Here is a 19,178-nt window from a genome sequence, read left to right on the forward strand (position 1 = left end):
TGTTAGAAAGAAATATATTTTTTGAAATCAATTTATAAGCATGACTAGAAATATAGATCAATTTCAAAAACTAAAGCATAGAGAATAATGGGTGTTAAAATATAAAAGTAGACAATAGTGGGCAAAAAGTATAAAAATAGAGAATAGTGTGGGCAAAAGGTATAAAACTACAGAATAGTGGGCAAAAAGTATAAAAATACAGAATGGTGGGCAAAAAGTATAAGAATAGAGAATACTGGGCAAAATAGACAAAGAATGGAGAACAATGGCTTTGAGAATTAAAGAATACAGAAATGAAGGACCGCACAACCAGACCCTCGTACACAATTATACTTTCCATGTTGGAACAGTCAGTAATGCTTACTTTTATTGGTTTTGTATGAATCATTGGCCATGTATTGTAAATTATCAATATAAATCATTGAATCTGAAAGAATTTTAATAAATATCTGACATCTTTTATTTTATTTATATTTTATAATTTTTATAGTTTATAACCGATGAAAGTTGACCAACCATCATTATACATGTACTGTCCGTCATATCCATTGACACAGGCAACACCATGCCGAAATGTAAAAGGAATACAATTATGGATGATTCTATAGTAATAAACCAACTACAGGTGACTTACAACAAGTGACTATAATCATCATTTTCTGTAACAAAATCAACAACAAAAAAAAAAAAAACAAGGAAAAAAGTACATGTTTTTTTGTTTTTAAATAAGAATATATATATCATGAAAAAACAACACTTAAAACCTTTCGTGCATCCGAACCGTTTTTCTGGATTAACCTTCATCATGAACGCTTAAACCAGAAAATTTGAAAGTCAGGCTTCAATGACATATTTGTTAGAATCCGATCAAATCCATCGATTAATTCATCATTTTTACATCGCGATGACCGTGAGGGCATTCCGATGTATTGCTATCGCCTAGATTTCCATTACGTAACTTTCGTTTTGGGTTTGTAACCGATCTATAAACATGATAAATACGCAGACATTAAGGAGTGCAAAAGTAACATTCCTTATCGTTTGTTATAAATACATCTCTTCAATGAATACTGATAAAAATATTTTTGTTTTGAACATAAATTAATAAAAGGAAAATGTTTTGTCGTTAGATATATATGTATAAGTAAAAAATCATTGATAATATCTATGCACACGTACCGAAAAATTGTGTTAACGCATTCGGAAGAATATCTCAAGAACGTTTTGCGGCAATCCCCGCAAGGACCGGTAACTCTGCATGGAAGTTTGTTTTTGCGGGAAAATATGAATGCCTACTCATATCCGATCTTTTAGAAAAATCGAATTTTTACAGAAGAGTGTCCACCATGCACTTGCACTGCACTATTATTAGAATAGTTGAATAGAATGATGTACAAATGGATGAAAATTATATATACATGTAACTGTTATATTAATATAATATATAACAACAAACCAGTGTAACTGTTATATTAATATAATATATAACAACAAACCAGTGTATACTGATTTGTATCACTACAATATAATAGTTATAACGGTGAGGTTGAATTTCCTGTCATTTATTCATCATCTACCCACGAACTTGTCTCAGAAAAAAATATATCTCTGTACATTAACCTCAGTTTCAGGTATAGAGATGTGATTTTTTCTGAGACAAGTGCTTTTGACCATCCACAAGAACTTGCGGTCATCCGATGTTCAGTACTTCAGTACTTTGATAACAGTAACGTAAGAAGCGATCTGTAAAAAATACAATTAAAACAAAATGTTGTGAATATGATTAGAATTAGTTTGTATCTAATATTATAGAATGAAAGATTTATTTCACTTTAATAATAGTCAAACATGAATATCCACCATACACTGGCATTTTACTGGTACCTGCTTTGATATTTAATTTATCGTTTGTATTCAATTGAACAGCCATAATTCCTGTTCCTGTATGATACTTGTTATTATCACCTGTAGATTGTAAGACTGGGTTGACATGTACATAGCTTAACAAACGTCCATTCTTTCTAATTTGAAATTGAGCGTAATTGGAATAAGACATAATATACACCCCAACCAAATAAAGTCCTGGCTTTTCGCAAGTAAATGTCCCTGAAGATTTGAAATTATCCACATTTCCAATTCCATTTGACAGTTTCACTTCACTGAATTTTATTATCTCACCAGAACCATATGTAATGGTACTAGGAGCACACGATGTTACTGCAACTGAAATGGAAAAAAAAATGTTTGAATAGACAGTAACTATCTGTACGCGCGCATACGTGTATACGAATATAACAGGCAAACGACAACTCTATTACTGTTCTTTTTCTTTGTGATATTTGGTCGATCTTCTAACAACGTTATATTAATGAACATACCCACAAATTTTATGAAATGTTCGAGGGATAAATCATAATCAGTTGCGAATCCAGGAGTTTGAAAAGGAGGCACAAAAGCAACTTGTAGGACTCATAAAAAGTATATGGATTAACCATAAATGTAGCTCCCTAGATCTGCTTCTGATAAGACACTACGAAGCAATTCATAATATGTAATGCTTCAATGCAGGAAGAGGCATATTATATAATTAAATGTCTTTGATAAAGGATAAGTGACGAACTCGGGAAATTAATGTATGCAAAATGTCATTTTTTGTCCAGCTTCTTTTTTCTAATCCTTAATCAATTTAATGATATAAATGCATAATCAATACTGAAAAATACTTTTAAGGTTGTAAACCTTATTCTTGTCATTGATAAAGATTAAAGGTACATTAGCTGTCAAATTCATGTTCACCAATTTGACTCAAATTCTCATATTTGATTTATAATATACTAAAACGTATATCCAAATTACAATAAGTCTGAAATAAACAATTAGCAATGCATGGACTTGATAATATATGTCAGCATTTCGTGTTTATTTCAGTCTGGACGCCATCTAATTAACCTCTGAGATGACCTACGGAGACTGTCGACGGTCAAATATCCCGATATAAACATACACATAAATATAAATAGATAGCGACCTCGTGCAATTGGACTTTTCTAGGTCTGTTTGATTTAATGGCATAGGTTAAAAAATATTTTAATCATCGATTTAGTATGTATAAGAATGATATTTTGTGGATCGAATCAGTCAACGAAATGGTTCACCTTTGTTTCACTTTCAATGTTGACATTCTTTTTCTTTTAATGGCTGAACACTAATAATACATGCGTAACCAATCTCTAGCTAATGGGTTAAGTTGAAGGTCACATGAATACGGATTCAATGAGATAGAATTATTCACTTGCAAGTGAATAATTCATCAGCGATATTTCTTAGCGTATTTTGACAAAACTGAACTAAACTGGTTGCTAAAAGCGAATTATTATTTCACTATTTCACTTTCATTAATGATTGAACAAAAAAAAATCATATTTTAATTATTTTTTTTTATATCTCGTAGCTAATGCCCCTTTAAGGTTTTATCCCTACGTTAACCTTTAAAGTCATGTATGTGGAGGATATAAAGATTTGGTGACCAGTAATTACGACAGGCGCTTGTGGAAATGTAGCCCTCATTTTATATATGTGTTTGTGTGTATTTATTTTTTAGTACATTTTCTTCAATATTTTAAGTTATAGATTTAATTATATTGCTCTGATCCATACGATATTATAATATAGGTAGTTTATATATAACGCTCCTCTGTTCTTGATAAGAGCAAGGCCACATTAAATAAGTGAAAATAAGTTCAAATATGAAAGAATGTTTACTAAAAAAAATTGAAACAAATAAAATATATGGAAACAGGGGAGGGGTACCATTTCCCAATCGCCTGTGATATTTGCAATAGGTGTTCAATTTATACAAATGCCGATTTTGTAATTTCTGAGAGTTGTATACTACTCAGAGAAAGACCGATATAGCTTAGGTGCAGCGTGCAACACTTTTCAGATCACGTGGTACGTTTTTAGCGCCCCTTATCAATTTTAAATATGGAAAAAGATCGATTTATTGATGTTTGAATTTTAAATGTACTCTTTTGCATGTATGGAAAATATAGCAAGTTTTCACATAGAAATATCATCATGTATCGACGTTCGATGATCAGCGTATGACGTGTGCATAATGTCGTCCTGCTTCTGGATACTACTACTAGCATATTAATTCAATTCCGTCATACATGTATGTTTCGAATTTGTATGAAATCATTGTATGAAAATAACCCAGGAATATATAATTATTAACAGTAACATCTAATAAATAAAGACTATTTTTAAGCAGTTTACGTGTACTTCGTGCAAAATCTAAGGTTTTAAAAAATTTGCAAATTTATTAATTTGAAACGCAAATCAAAGAATTCAACTTTATAAATAACTTATATAGGACAATGGTGTTGATTAAAAATTACACAATACCAGGCCCTTTTGTTTTCCACATAATTAATATTACCAATAATTAACAAGTTCCGGGTCAAATTCGATACCCTGTTACCTGTTACCGAATCTGTACGTTCCGCCTCTGTCAGGCGCACCACCAAACGGTGTAATTGGTATTTGCTATATACACGGGTCATAATCACACCTGAACTTCGTCATCATACAGGGATTGACACTACTTAATTCAATCATTGAACAAACAAATATATCTACAAGTAGTTTCCGGTTGTAGTAATTAGAAAACCAGGACGGATCCAAACAGAAAGAATTTGAAAGCAGAGAAAACTGTCCACCTTATAATCAGCATGACTTTATCAAATGGCAATACGAATACTAAAAATCCAGGCTGAAAATAAGGCGTAGGTACTTTAATTCAGTCACAGACCCGCAATGTCGCAGGTGTGTTCTAGTAATAATATACATGTGTAAGAATTGAATGCTATGATTGATTTAGCCGTATGTCAAAATGCTATAGTCATTACTCGGAGTACAAAATGTGTACTAGCATTTTGCTTGGTTGAATTCTGATTCTAATATAAAAATAAGAAGATGTGGTATGATTGCCAATGAGAAAACTCTCCACCAGAGACCAAATGACACAGAAATTAACAACTATAGGTCACCGTACGGCCTTCAACAATGAGTAAAACCCATACCGCATAGTCAGCTATAAAAGGCCCCGAAATGACAAATGTAAAACAATTCAAATGAGAAAACTAACGGCCTGATTTGTGTACAAAATAATGAACGAAAAACAAATATGATATACAGCAACAAATGACAACCACTGAATTACAGGCTCTGACTTGGGACCTGGCACATACAGAATGAGGCGGGGTTAAACTAGTTTGAAGGCGCGCCAACCCTCCCCCTAACCTGAAACAGTGGTGTAACAGTACAACATAAGAACAAACTATAAACATCAGTTGAAAAGGGCTTAACTGTTGCCTTTATTTAACTCATCAGATACAAAGCAGAAATACATCTAACAAAAACACAGAATGGACGATGCAGGGTACTTATACATTCCAACAACAAAAAGACACTAAGTACAGATCTGAGAATACTCGCAGTTACTGACAGCTAATTCAAAGCTAATAACAACTAATAAAAAAAATCATGCCTCTAAGACTAAAATATCAATCAGTACACGTCCAGCATCCAATGGATTTAGTGTAAAGACGTCATAAACAGTCAGAGAAAAACATGACCTTGTGCAATGCCAAGATACAGGTATCCACAGATTGTAGAGCCATGAACGTGTTTATGTATATAAAAATAATATTTAGTTTGATTTTAATTTACTGATAACAAAATCAATATTAATACCAATAAAAACAATATTCAAAGATCTAATTATAGTGTTGAATTGGTAACCTTTTAGAATAAGTTAATTTAAAGGATCGATAAGTTTATCCGGATCGTATCTTAATTTCAGGCCTCGGTAAACAACATCTCCGTAAAAATTAGGATGTGCTATTCCGTTAAAAATAAGTTTTCTACAGGTACAACCAAACTTCAAAACCAAATCTTTATATTTATGGATGAATTTAGTAAAGGTTTTAAGTAATTTGTGGTAACGAAATCCCTGACTTAATAATTTACCAGTAATACATAGATTACGTTCATTGAAATCCAGAACGTCACAACAGACACGCGCGCGGGCATAGCGAACGAGTTGTGATATATAAATACCGTAAGATGGTGCCAAAGGAACATCCCCGTCAAAAAAAGGAAAATTAGCGATAGGGAAGGAAAAAATCGTCCCTTTTGTCGTAAATTTTAGTCTTTCCCGTGTAAAACTGAAATATCTAAATCTAGGAAAGGACAGTTATTACCGTTTATATTTGATGTATTTAAAGTAAGTTCCTTTGGGTAAATTTCGGCAGTATATTTAGAAAATTCTTGATTATTTAACGAAAAAATATCATCAAGATAACGATAAGTGTTGTTGAATTTATCAATTAAATGCAATTTAGACGGTTCCTTACTACTGAGTTTGGCCATAAACTGTGATTCATAACAGTACAAGAACAAGTCTGCTATTAAAGGGGCGCAATTGGTGCCCATAGGAATACCTACTGCCTGTCGATAACCTTTATTGCCGAAACGTACATAGATATTATCAAGGAGAACATTAACAGCATCAATCATCTCCTCACACCTCCAGTAAGTACATCTAGCATATTTACCTTTCTAATTAGAGAAGAAGGCTTTAAATGAGTGGTGCAGCAAATATATTTGCATTCAGATTTACCAAACGACCATTTAATTTAATAGGAAAACTTCTGTTTGAAAGATTATGTGGAAGTGTAGTGTAAAGAGTTGAAAAGTCAAAACTTTCAACCGAATCTAAAGAACCATCAAAGGCACGTAATTTATCTCAAACATCCAAAGAATTTTTTACACTCCAAAAATAGTTAATTCCACTATTTTCATATGTTTTATTACAAAGGTTAATGATAAGTTCTTTGATAGTAGTCAAGGAACTAGTTAAAAGCACTGAAAAATTAGTTGTAGAGCACTTACTAGAGGCCGAGATGAAACGATATTTTACTGGTTTTTTGTGTAGTTTAGGTAACCAATACATAATTGGGACCTTCAAATGTTCAGAAGATGCCTTAAGCTGTGATGTGGTTGTGATATGATTGTTTACTATTTGACTATCAGTGGAGTGGACGGAACTGAATGTATAAGAATTTAAAATTTCATTCTTAAGAACGTCCGTGTAGTATTTACGGCATACCACCACCACATTGTTGGTTGCTTTGTCGGCCGGTACAAACACAAACCGCTTTGCGAGTACTTGAAATTTGGTTCTTATTTTAGAAATAGGCGTATTATGTACTCTTTTATTTATTTCTAAATTATTTTCAAAATGTGATATTCGAATATCCACTACATTCATACATTTATTTAAATAAGAATCAAGAGATTTTTTATCAGATTTTTCCCGTTTACACCAATTTTTACAATACAATGAAATAGCGTCTTTTGCCGCACGTTGACCTGAGGACACTGTTTCCAATCTATTTTAGATGGAGGACGATATTTTGGTCCTTTTTTCAAAAAGTATTTAACCTCTCGATCTTGAACGATATTGAGGTCCCCCGTAATAACATGGCCACCGGGATCATATCTAAAATTCAACGATTCACAGTCTCAAGTTAGAGGAGTATTATTTTCTACACTGACGTCTGATATTACTGACGTATAATTAAAAATTAAACTTCTGCTGTTTTTTTTGTATGTATACGAAACAATAGGTGGTTCTGTGTTATCAAAATAGGGAGGTATAAAGTTTTGAATGGTAGAGTCATTAAATATACTCGATAAGTTGATGAAATCAATACCTCTGTTAATATATTTAATTTTCAGAAAATGCCGTTTATGATCTTCATGTTTATCGATACGCGGGAACATAATTATGTCATACGTGGCAAAAAGCTGTAATTATACGCGAATATTCATAAAGTGGGCTGAAGAGCGAGATTGTGTCACACTCCTTGAAAATATCATGTAATTTACTAATTGGTATTTGACCCAGTTTACATAATAATTGATGCCTACCATTGTTTTTAAATATAAAATTATCAAGTATATAATTTATACGATGTTTAATTCGTTGATTTCGATTGATACCTTTGACATGAAACTTATTATTACGTTGTCTTTTATCAACAATATTCATGATATCATTATAGAAGAAGTTTTAGATATGTTCAATCCAAGACAGTTCTATAATTTTACGGGAATCTTCAAATTATTTATGCGATTGCCCTTGTTGTTTCTGGATCGTTTCGAGTGGTTGGAATCTTATAAATTTAGTATTGTGATTATGTTGACCTAAATGTTGGTAAATTATACTTTTGAATTTCATAGGTTTTCGGAAGCGGTATAGATGTTCCTGCATTCGTCTGAAAAAACTCCCGTCCTGTTTGTCCTACATATTGTATACTACACTTTGGCTTAGTTCAAGTAACCAGATAAATGAGGCTTTGAGTTTTTCATGTAATGTCACAGGAAAAGGAAAGCGAAAAAGCTCTCCCGTTTACTGTAGACCTAACAGTATTATTAGAAGATAATCTAAAGCAGGTTAGTCATTTTCTTCTGCTGTTGTCTGTTCTGTGGTCGGGTTGTTGTCTCTTTGACACATTCCCCATTTCCATTCTCAATTTTAATTTTAGTCATTTTCTGGCATTGCACGGGAATATTTGTGGATATATCCACGTGGATTTTTATTTGATAATCTGGCTGCAGCGGCATTGCCACCTTTGTCACAATTGTAAAAAGTGCATAATTTAGAAGGGGAATTTCGATTGACGGCGGTTAAATTTAAATTGGGAATGCGGTTTTTTGAGCACGTAAATATCCTTGAAGGAGTGGTGTATTTTATTTTCTTGATATTTCGTAAAATCATGATTTATTAAAGGTAATGAGAAAATTAAATGAGGCCGAGAGTCATTACAATAACGGAATATATAAACAATTTATAAAGCAGTCGAAGAATTCTTATAAAAACTATATAGAACAGCCCGACAGAACGATGTTAGTAAAAAAAAGACAGACATATAACAAACACTGGTCCGAGAAAACAGTAATATCGTAGTGCATTTATTTAAGACAGAAAAAATCGCACCTGCTCTATCCAAAAAAGATATTTACAATGAAGTGTACTACTATTGGGACGAATTATATCAAAATTATAGAAAAGTCTGTAGGCAGTCACTCAATATAATGACAAATTTATGTGAAGAGGGTGTATAATACAATCTGACAGCTTCAGATCTAGACATACTAATTTTTGACCTCTTCAAACTTGACCAGATCACTACTTTACCTATATGTAAAAATTACTCCAAATTGTTTATTCATGTAATTTCACCCCCGTACTTACTATTGTATGCATCTATACTACTAAAGGAAGAGACCGATTTCATTGAGCCGCAACTCCTCTGAAACCATACAAAGTCGGAAATATTTGTGATATGACGTATATATAAATGTAGTGTTTTGTACTTCCCAAATTTGTCTTTGAAACAATCTTTTTTCCACAGAAAACGCCAATTTTTGAGAAATATCCAAATTCGGAGACCGTTATCGATTCGTGTCTTATACGCTTTCGCGCATGCTCAGTCGACTTTTATTTTATTTTTCATCCGATAATTGATGGGATTTTTTCCATTGTGTTACTCATTTTGATCCCTTTCGGTAATGTCAACGGATTTTACGTAGCTCATACGGTTATTGAGTTAAAAGGGTAAAAAACTACTGAAAATCACACTTTGCCACACTTTTTTTTAGGGTATTTAATATTTTTATTTTCCAACCGAGATGAATGGGGTCTTGTGCATTTTGTTCCTCATTTTCATCTCTTTAAAGAAATAGAATTAAATGCATTAACCGTGTCCAAATCCTTACTGTGTCCACCTTATTACTGTGTCCACCTTATTACTGTGTCCACACTCTTTGTTTCAACACTTGCCCAATTGTACCGCGATTTCGCGGGCATCTTCTAGTAAAATATAAAGAAAGAAATTTAGAAAGGTAAAGAACAAAATGTGCGGACTGTCCTCACTAGGAACTCTATTTGTTAGACAACGAAAATCAAAAATAAAAATAACTGTGTCCCCGGACCTAATAATACAAGGCAAATAAAGAATGATAAAAGAATTCTTAGTATAAAACTTTAGAAGGGGGCAGGGATGAAATACAGTAAAAGAAATAGACAATTAATATAATGGTATATGTAGACAGCTCTCACAAGCAAAAAACCCTAACTGTCAAAATATAAGGGTATACACTACAGGCACGAGGACACACGATAATCGTACTTCAAATTTTTAAGACCGCAATTAATGCTTCGAAATTATTATACATTTATTATAGATTTTTGTACAGTTCTTAACTCTTATACTGCCAACGGGACAAGCAGGGCCGATTGACATTACCTTTAACTGCCAAAGGGCCGATCGGGCCGATTGACGTTGCCTTTAACTGCCAAAAAGGCTGATTGGGCCGATTTAGGTGTTCTTTAATTGCCAATGGGCCGATATGGCCGATGGTTAAGGTTAATAAAATAAACATTGATTTCAGCTATGAAAGCATAATATAATGACGGTCTGTCAATGTTCTTTCATTCTCTAGTTTTCCTTTTTTCATGACGTCATTTAGCTATTTCTATTACGTAATGATGATGTCATTTAAACCAGCGCAATGGCTTCCATATGTCTATCTTATTTGCTTTTTGTCTATTATGTTGTACGTTAATCAGGTCGTTTGTTTTTTTGTTTTTTATTGTTTGTTTGATGTTTCACATTTTGTCATTTCGGGACCGTTTATAACTTACTGTACGGTATGGGTTTTGCTCATTGTTGAAGGCCGTACGATGGTCTACGATGGTCTACGATTTCTAACATCTACCTTATTTGGTCTCTTTGGATAATTGGCTCATTGGTTATCATACCATATCTTCTTATTTTTATATTGTTGATAAGTTCAATAAGGCAAATTAATTTGACCGTAGATGGATTTACCTTTTATTTTCTGGTCATATATAGGTCTTCACATATTACACTTCTTATACATCCTTGGCTTTTAGATATTTGGTTTTTAGCATTCCTGATGAAGGTTAATCAAGAAAAATGCTGCAGATGACACTACCACATGTTTTTAAATTTTAATATGTTTAAATGTTAGCTATTGACTGGACCAGTTGTTTTCATACAATTTTGCAGCATTATAGCGTTTTGGAAATATGTACTTACTTAATTATTAATGTACTCGGATGGACTGGTGTTGCTATCGAAGACGTTGAGAAAATCGAAAATTCAAAATATACACCCGAGAACAATATTTCATTATATAGATATAGGAAGATGTGGTATGAGTGCCAATGAGACAACTCTCCATCCAAGTAACAATTTATAAAAGTAAACCATTATTGGTCAAGGTACGGCCTTCAACACGAAGCCTCGGCTCACACCGAACAGCAAGCTATAAAGGGCCCCAAAAATTACTAGTGTAAAACCATTCAAACGGGAAAACCAGCGGTCTAATCTATATAAAAACGAGAAACGAGAAACACGTATGAACTACATAAACAGACGACAACTACTGTACATCAAGATTCCTATTTGTAAATTGAACAGAAATAAATGGAGAATGTGTCTATGGGCCACAGATGCCCCCGCTTGTAAATAAGCATGAGTCAACTTCCACATACAGATGCAGGATTCACGTAGTTAGACCTTTTTGTGATTATAAGCATTGTGTATAAGTTTCATAATATTTGGTTGAGGCAAACTAAAGTTAGAGAACGGAAACGAAAAGTTCAGCAATTTTTATGTTTATAAAGGGGCATAACTCAAGAATTGTAAAAGTGACGACACCCAATTTCGAACTTGATGTGTGTTTTGTGGTAATAAGCAATGCGTATTAGTGTTATAACATTTGGTTGAGGCAAACAATTTTGGGGACATACAGACGGACGGACGAGACGGACAAAGGAAACACTTAATGCCCCCTTCGCTACGGTGGGGGCATATAAAATCCCAAGGTCTGAAGTGCTTTTATTATACATACATCGTGTCCGTCAAATCATTTTTTTAAACGCAGTCCGAATATGGAGCAAGTAGGAGCGGATTGAGATAAGTCAAACAGATCATATAGTTCAAATAAAAGTATGTGTTTGTACATTTGCATGTAAAACTTTAGTAAATACCTAATATTTATATAATAAATCTTAGGGATTTAGTATTTTAACCATCTCTGTGCCATGTGCCACTTTTGGGGTTTTTTTTTGTTTCTTACTACGTTCTGTGCCACGAGGCCACTTTTTGGCCATTGTTTTTTTTGCGTTTTTTTTTTTAACCCAGATGCTATGAAATGTACTATGACGTATAACGTCATTGTCAGTGCTTCTTTGAAATGCACAAAGCGCGCCAAATTCTTTAAATATTCAATAATTTTAAAAAGGTGCGTATAAATCATAATTTTCTTACTAAATACCTGATAAATAGTTATCCATAAGGTAATAAATTTTTCTGATAAATCCATTTATGCTGTACGTCTCTTGTACATATATTTTTTTTCAAACTTGAGTTAAGCTATGTTTCAGTTTGCTTTCATTATATCTAACATCTTTTATTTTTTTTCTTTACCAATTCAGGACTAAGGAATTTATTTGCCAATCGTTGAATGTTGTAGACATCATTTTTGACAGTTACCTTTGAATTTCTCGAACACATTCTTGAACTGATTTTAAAACTGTTTCTTTCAAAAATAATCGGGAACATATTTGTTTTTTAAAGTGTTAGGTTAAACGTACATTTCGGACGAGAATATGATATTTGAGATTTGAATATTTACCCAGCTTTGTACTTGACGTGTCGGTTTATTTAACGTGATAGTTATTTAACACATTATTCAAATTTCTGATTCCAGTCTTTTCTGTAACTCATCAATACCGCGTGCTTAGCGAAAAAGCAGAAAATACCAATTTTCAAGTTCGAACTCACGACCTCGTTTAGAAAAATCAGTGCCATACCATTTTGAATAATTTGGTTAAATCTATCAACTTATTCTATATAGAAATACATGCAACGGCAGGCACATGTGGAGCAGTGTCTGGTTTCCTCTCTGGTTATTTGGTAGGGCTTTTGCTACTCATGCAGTCTTCAGTTTTTATGTTGTTTTTGTAGACTAATTGTTTGCCTTTTTATCGTTTTTCATTTTTTGTCATGGCGTTGCCAGTTTATCTTCAACTTATATCAGTTTGATTTTCCCTTTGGTATTTTCAGCCATCCTTTAAAGAGGGGCGAAAGGACCTTTTTTCGGGACGTAGTGATAGGGCCTTTATTTTCGCGGGAATTCGGGATTTACACTTATCACAATTAATGATTTATTTTTCGGGATCAGGGAAAGAATGTTTTCTTTTTTCATGAATTTAAGGATGACACCCCTCCTACCGCCTCTCTTTGACAAATCAAAAGCATTGAAAATGATATATAATTATTTGACTGTATATATAGATATGACATTTATATAAATTTATTCTTCAATACACTCATGATTATTCCTGCAATCTTTGTGTAAGCCTTTATAACTTTTTCTGCACACGGTCTTTGACAATGAGGCCCGCCAAATGCTTTTCTATCCGAGCACACGCATCAATCCTTATACTTTGTAATTAATTATAATGATGTTGATGTTCCAACACCAGTATTCCCGAAAAAGTTAGATAAATTGGTCCACTTTAATTAAAAACAGATATTGCACTTACATTTTGCGCTATTAGTATATAACATACAAGAAATGAGAAACAATGTTCTTCTATTATAGAATTGATACTGTTTTATAAAATGTATACGGAATGCATGCAAAATTTTCGACGATCATATTTTGCATAAACCGCAGAAGCGCTTTTTGCTATTAAAAAATTATCGTCACTTGCATTCATTTCGTATAATTATATAAAAACCACAACACTCAAGCCTTTATTTACAGATATTCCAATATTAATACAAAAGATAAATTTTCGCAATATAAATGGTCAAGTATTTGTATATTTATTTATTAGTACATATACATTGATATCAAATCGAGTGGACCGCCCGTAATCGATTATAATCAAACCTGTATGGTGGTTCCAGTGACTGTCTATCAAGAAAATAAAATTAAACTGTTTCGTTTTTTGTTTTGCTTTTTTGGAGGGGTGATTTATTAACATTTATTATATGTTTCCTTAAACTGACTATACAGTTTGCATGTCATATCGTTTTTTAAATAATTGGGTTTTTTTTCGGGAGACGGATTTGTAAAAGTTTTTCATAACTTACTGTTCTAATTTTGAAATTGAAAAAATTGAAGCCATTGCAAAGAAGAACCAAACATTTGCATAGTGCAATGAATAATGTCAAAAAAAGTTATCTTAATACATGATTGTTTATAAGTGGTGATATTAAGAGCAAGATTTGTACTCCTTATTTTTTGTAAACTTGGTACTTTATAAGACTACATTCATTTGTAAGAACAAAAAAGTGTCCGAGTGGTCTTCATTGTCCTCTTTTATCCTATTGCTGGTGACAGAGTAATATGATCATCGAAACCTCCTTGTATCCGTACTATAACAAAAACAGCATTTAATTCAGCTTTAAAATAACCTTGTCGGATCTTCCTAAGTTACATCTTCAAAGAAGTAGGTGTAATGAAATTTAATAACAAATTCTTAATTTATGGAAAGATGAAAAATGTATGATTATAAAAAAAAAAATACGTGATTTCTATAATTTCAACAAAAGAACAGAGTTCCAATGTACTCCGCGTTGCACATATTTTATCTGTTCTGTCTAAGGGCAAAAACAAACAAAAAAATGTTTTTTTGTTCTTTTAAAACTTTTAAAAATTATCTTACTATAGAGACTTGAGAGCAATTTCCGATATATTTAATATTCCCAAGAGAAACTCTTTAAAAATATTTGATCGGCACTGATTTTCGAAATTGTCCGAGACATTTCTGTTATATACCTTTGGTATGAATTTGATACAAATCTGGCAAAAATTGTACATGTGAGAGCACTTACAATGCAAATTTCAATATAATTGATACTTCTAACTCTGTTAAAATAGTTGATCGGCACTGTTTTTTGAAGTCGTCTGAGACATTACTGATATAAACATACAATATAAGTATCATTAAAACCTAGCAAGAATTGTACACATGGGAGCGCTAACAATGCAATTTTCCATATAATTAATGTTTCCAAGGGCATAACTCTTTAAAAAATAGTTAATCAGCACTGATTTTCGAACTCGTCCGAGACATTGCTGATATAGACCTACAATAAAAGTTTCATAAAAATCTGGCAATAATTGTACACGTGACAGCGCTAACGATGCAATTTTCCATATAATTAATGTTTCCAAGGGGCATAACTCATTTAAAAATAGTTGATCGGCACTGATTTTCGAACTTGTCCGAGACACTGCTGATATAAACCTACAATATAAGTTTCATAAAAACCTGGCAAGAATTGTACAGTCATGTGAGAGCGCTAACGATGCAATTTTTTATATAATTAATGTTTCCAAGGGCATAACTCTTTTACAAATAGATGATCGACACTGATTTTCAAACTCGTTTGAGACATTGCTAATATATACCTTCAATATAAGATTTATAAAAATTTGGCAAGAATTGTACATGTGAGAGCGCTAACAATACCGGACGGACGGACGGACAGATGGACGCCCGGTCATGATTTCTATATCCTCCGCAACAATAAATTAAAAATTGCTGAGGTCAGGTAAGCTATTTGGAAATAAAATTCAACATACTGACCTTTTTCAGTGGCTGTTTTAACCTCGGATTTCAGTTGCTCCATCTCTCCCTCGAGCTTATTGCCCAGTATGGTCTGTTTTTTCTCCATTTTCACTTCTAGTTCAGCTGAAATAAGTTGGTTTACATTTGAATTGAAGAATCTTATATTCGTAGACAAAAAGAAAATACATGGGGAGGAGAAGATATCAAATGTAGCGGGCAATCAAAACCACAAAAAAGACAGACAACTCAAAATTCTACACCTAGAGAAAAGGGAAGAAGAGAAAAAAAAAGCAACAATCCCCAAAACACTAAACAGACAACACATGTGTCTCGAATGGATAGGTTAAAAACTAAAAACATTTATCTCTTTTTATCTATGACATATTTATGTTTGTTTTTAATTTCCTATCATTAATGAATTGAAGACGATATTTTTTATTGATATATTAAGCAAATGTGACAACAATCCAGCGACAAAATAAGTAAAATCTAAAATAGCAATGTATTATCATTTTCCTCTTACCTTCCATTTCCTTTCGAAATGTTGACATTGTGATATTACTAGAACTCTGCAATCTGTCCACAGCAGTCTGAAATCTCATATCAGCAATATTTTCCACGACGTCATTCACTGCTTTAGAAACAGCCTGTTTCACCTCTTTCCTTATAAGTTCCTTAATTTGTACTGTTAGACTTGTAATATCTAACTCGGCTTTAAGGGGTGCATTGAGTTTTGTTATCAAGGGTATGTCAATTACTGTTTCACAGTTGTCATGACCACAAGTATTTGCACACACGTTTTCAACCAGAAAAAGAGCGAAGAGAACGATTGCATATCCTCTCAACATTTTGAAAATCTTTTTGAAATGAAACTGTGTCTGGAGAAGATCCCTGTTTTATATCTGAAATCTTACAATTATTTTTTATAAAACACATGAGGGTCCGGATGGGAAATCTTCAGTTCTGTATTAATAATATCTAGGCGTTTTTCTCCATTCTCTTAGGATTGTTTTGTTGGCCCATTATTCTCTATTCTTTGTATTTGATCACTCCCAAGGGCGTAGCTAGCCTAGTATTTAAGTGTAGGCACCATTCGTCGATCGGAGCGAGGCGAAAATAATTTGGACCATTTATGCAGAAAATAATTGTCGATATGTACGCTAGATACACTTACTGGAAATGTGAATACATTTCGTCTAGTGAATCTTTTAGTGTTATATTTCCGCTTTTAATAAAAATGGAGATATCTATATTTTTGAGATCCAAGTGCAAAGGTCTATCTTCCTACACAACTGTAATACGAGATTTATACACCCTTAGAGTTTTTGTCAGCACTACTCTGTTCTATCACCACACTCCAAATGGATTATAATGGCTTATTCATCTAACTTAGTTAGTTCAGATAAAATATTTTTATAGTGTTGTATCTCCACCATTTCTCGGTATTTTTGCTGTTAAATAATTGTTATCAAAATTATCTTAGTAGTACTATGAATATAAATGGTTTGCATGGTTTGAACTCAATCCATGAGCAATTCTTAGCAAATCCAGCAGCACAGAATTGATAATATTACAAAGTCAAACAATCCATGTTCTACCTCCTATGGAAATGTAGAGATAAATTTCTATAACTACATTGTTTGTAGTGAAATGTTCTATATCTAAAAAAGGGGATGCTTTATCTATTTAAGTTGCTTGTCTATTAAAAAAAACCCCAATCAAACAAAGAGTTACTCTGCATATACATAAATTCGATTCCTATATAAATTTTGAAGCTCTGATAACTTTTTATATCTCAGTCAAATATTTATGATATTGAGCTTTTAAACTTCAATTAAATTTTTGACCACTATTACCAAATGGGAAATACGTCATTATTGGATTCACACGACGATTTGTAGATCATACTTTTAGTATATATAAATATATTACCTGTGACCGCTAGTAACAGCAATGGACAAATGATTGAAGACTCTTACGTAAAAGGCCTTAGGCATTCTTCAAATTTTGTTTTGTTATCATGACAATGGTTGTTTGACAAAGATGTGCAACTAAACGGATTTCTAAAGAAAATAACAAGAAGAGTTTAGCAGTAAATCAATTGAGAAAAAAATGTTTTCATTTTAATCGACGCATATTCAAATTATGTGTGCAGGTCAGATTCTGTGACCAGTTTAATGGAATATGATTGATACTTACATTGTTTAGAAAAAAATGCCCATCATATTTAAAACCTAGCGCCTGTCTTCTGTGTAGAATGTTAAAGTGTTAGATCGGGAACCTCTATAATTGGCAAATACATGTATAGGCACGTGCCTAGTCGAGTTTAGGTAGCTACGCCACTGACTCCACTTTTTTCTTATCTCTATTCTTTTTCTTTGTGCCTTCTTTTCTCTATTCTTTAACTTTTGATCATTACCGGTATTCTCTATTCTGTAAACCCCATTCATACCCTCTGACACGTATATGTTAATGTCTGTTAAACCAGTAATAACGTTAAGATCATCTGTTTTTCTTTTTGCAGAATAAACGGAAGAAATAATTTAATCTGATCATGCACATAACCTATGCATAAACCAAAACATGGTTTTTATAACATAACATCAAAACAATTTAATTAGTACGGAAATTCGTGTAGGTGGCCTTTGAATAAAAATGTATTTCTGAACTTGTGACCTACGAATAGTTCAATCTTCTAAATTACTATTGAGTTTTCCAATAATAGATGCCGGTCGATTAATTCCTTCTTAAGACCTCTTGATGAAAAGACAGGTCTTAAAATAATTATACAATATCATATTCTGTCAATCTTATTATTGAATATAATTATATCTGTTATTTCGCTATACTTTTACCTTTGACGATTAACCGATGAAGAGAGGTCTTAGTTTTATTTAGATAGGACGAACATGACAATCTTATCATTTTGGTAATCACAAAATCCAAGAAACTTTCAAATCTGTTATTTTGCTATACTTTTAAGCTTCTGTTTCATTTTGTGTCCATGTGTTAAATCTTTTCTGAAATCTAAATTCTTCCTATTTTAACCAACCAGGAGTACACAATCACATATTATAAAAAAAAAATTGACGAGATTTAAAAGGGATTTGAAAGGACGTTATCACAAACTGCATTGGAACTCATCGATTTGAATGTTATACTGTCGAAATGTATTGGGCTTAATCTAAATTTGTCCTCGTCTGAATATACGTGAAATATTTGCAACTGGACGTTAAGCAAATCACAACCAACGAATTATGTTTTCCTTCGTGAAATAAATACGAAAATAAAGAAAACAATAAATGGAAATATATTCAAGGTATGTGTCAGAAGAAAATACTTTTACACTATAATCAATAATTACCATGATCATTGATGAGTTTATAATGACGTATTTGTTGATGGAATTTTTAATTCACATGTGACG

At 32.6% G+C, this 19,178-nt stretch overlaps 1 protein-coding gene across 1 annotated transcript; it reads right to left on the reverse strand.

The window, feature by feature from the left end:
- Window positions 1-421: 421 nt before the first annotated feature.
- Window positions 422-16,579, reverse strand: LOC127716199 (uncharacterized). The gene is made up of 3 exons (XM_052222324.1): window positions 16,275-16,579; window positions 15,770-15,874; window positions 422-2,223 (listed from the first exon to the last, which is right to left on the reverse strand). The coding sequence occupies exons 1-3, from the start codon at window positions 16,351-16,353 to the stop codon at window positions 1,823-1,825; spliced, it is 585 nt and encodes a 194-aa protein (XP_052078284.1). The 5' UTR covers window positions 16,354-16,579; the 3' UTR covers window positions 422-1,822.
- Window positions 16,580-19,178: the final 2,599 nt, after the last annotated feature.

This window comes from Mytilus californianus, unplaced genomic scaffold, assembly GCF_021869535.1.
Source record: "Mytilus californianus isolate M0D057914Y unplaced genomic scaffold, xbMytCali1.0.p SCAF_9, whole genome shotgun sequence".
Taxonomy (NCBI): Eukaryota; Metazoa; Mollusca; class Bivalvia; order Mytilida; family Mytilidae; genus Mytilus; species Mytilus californianus.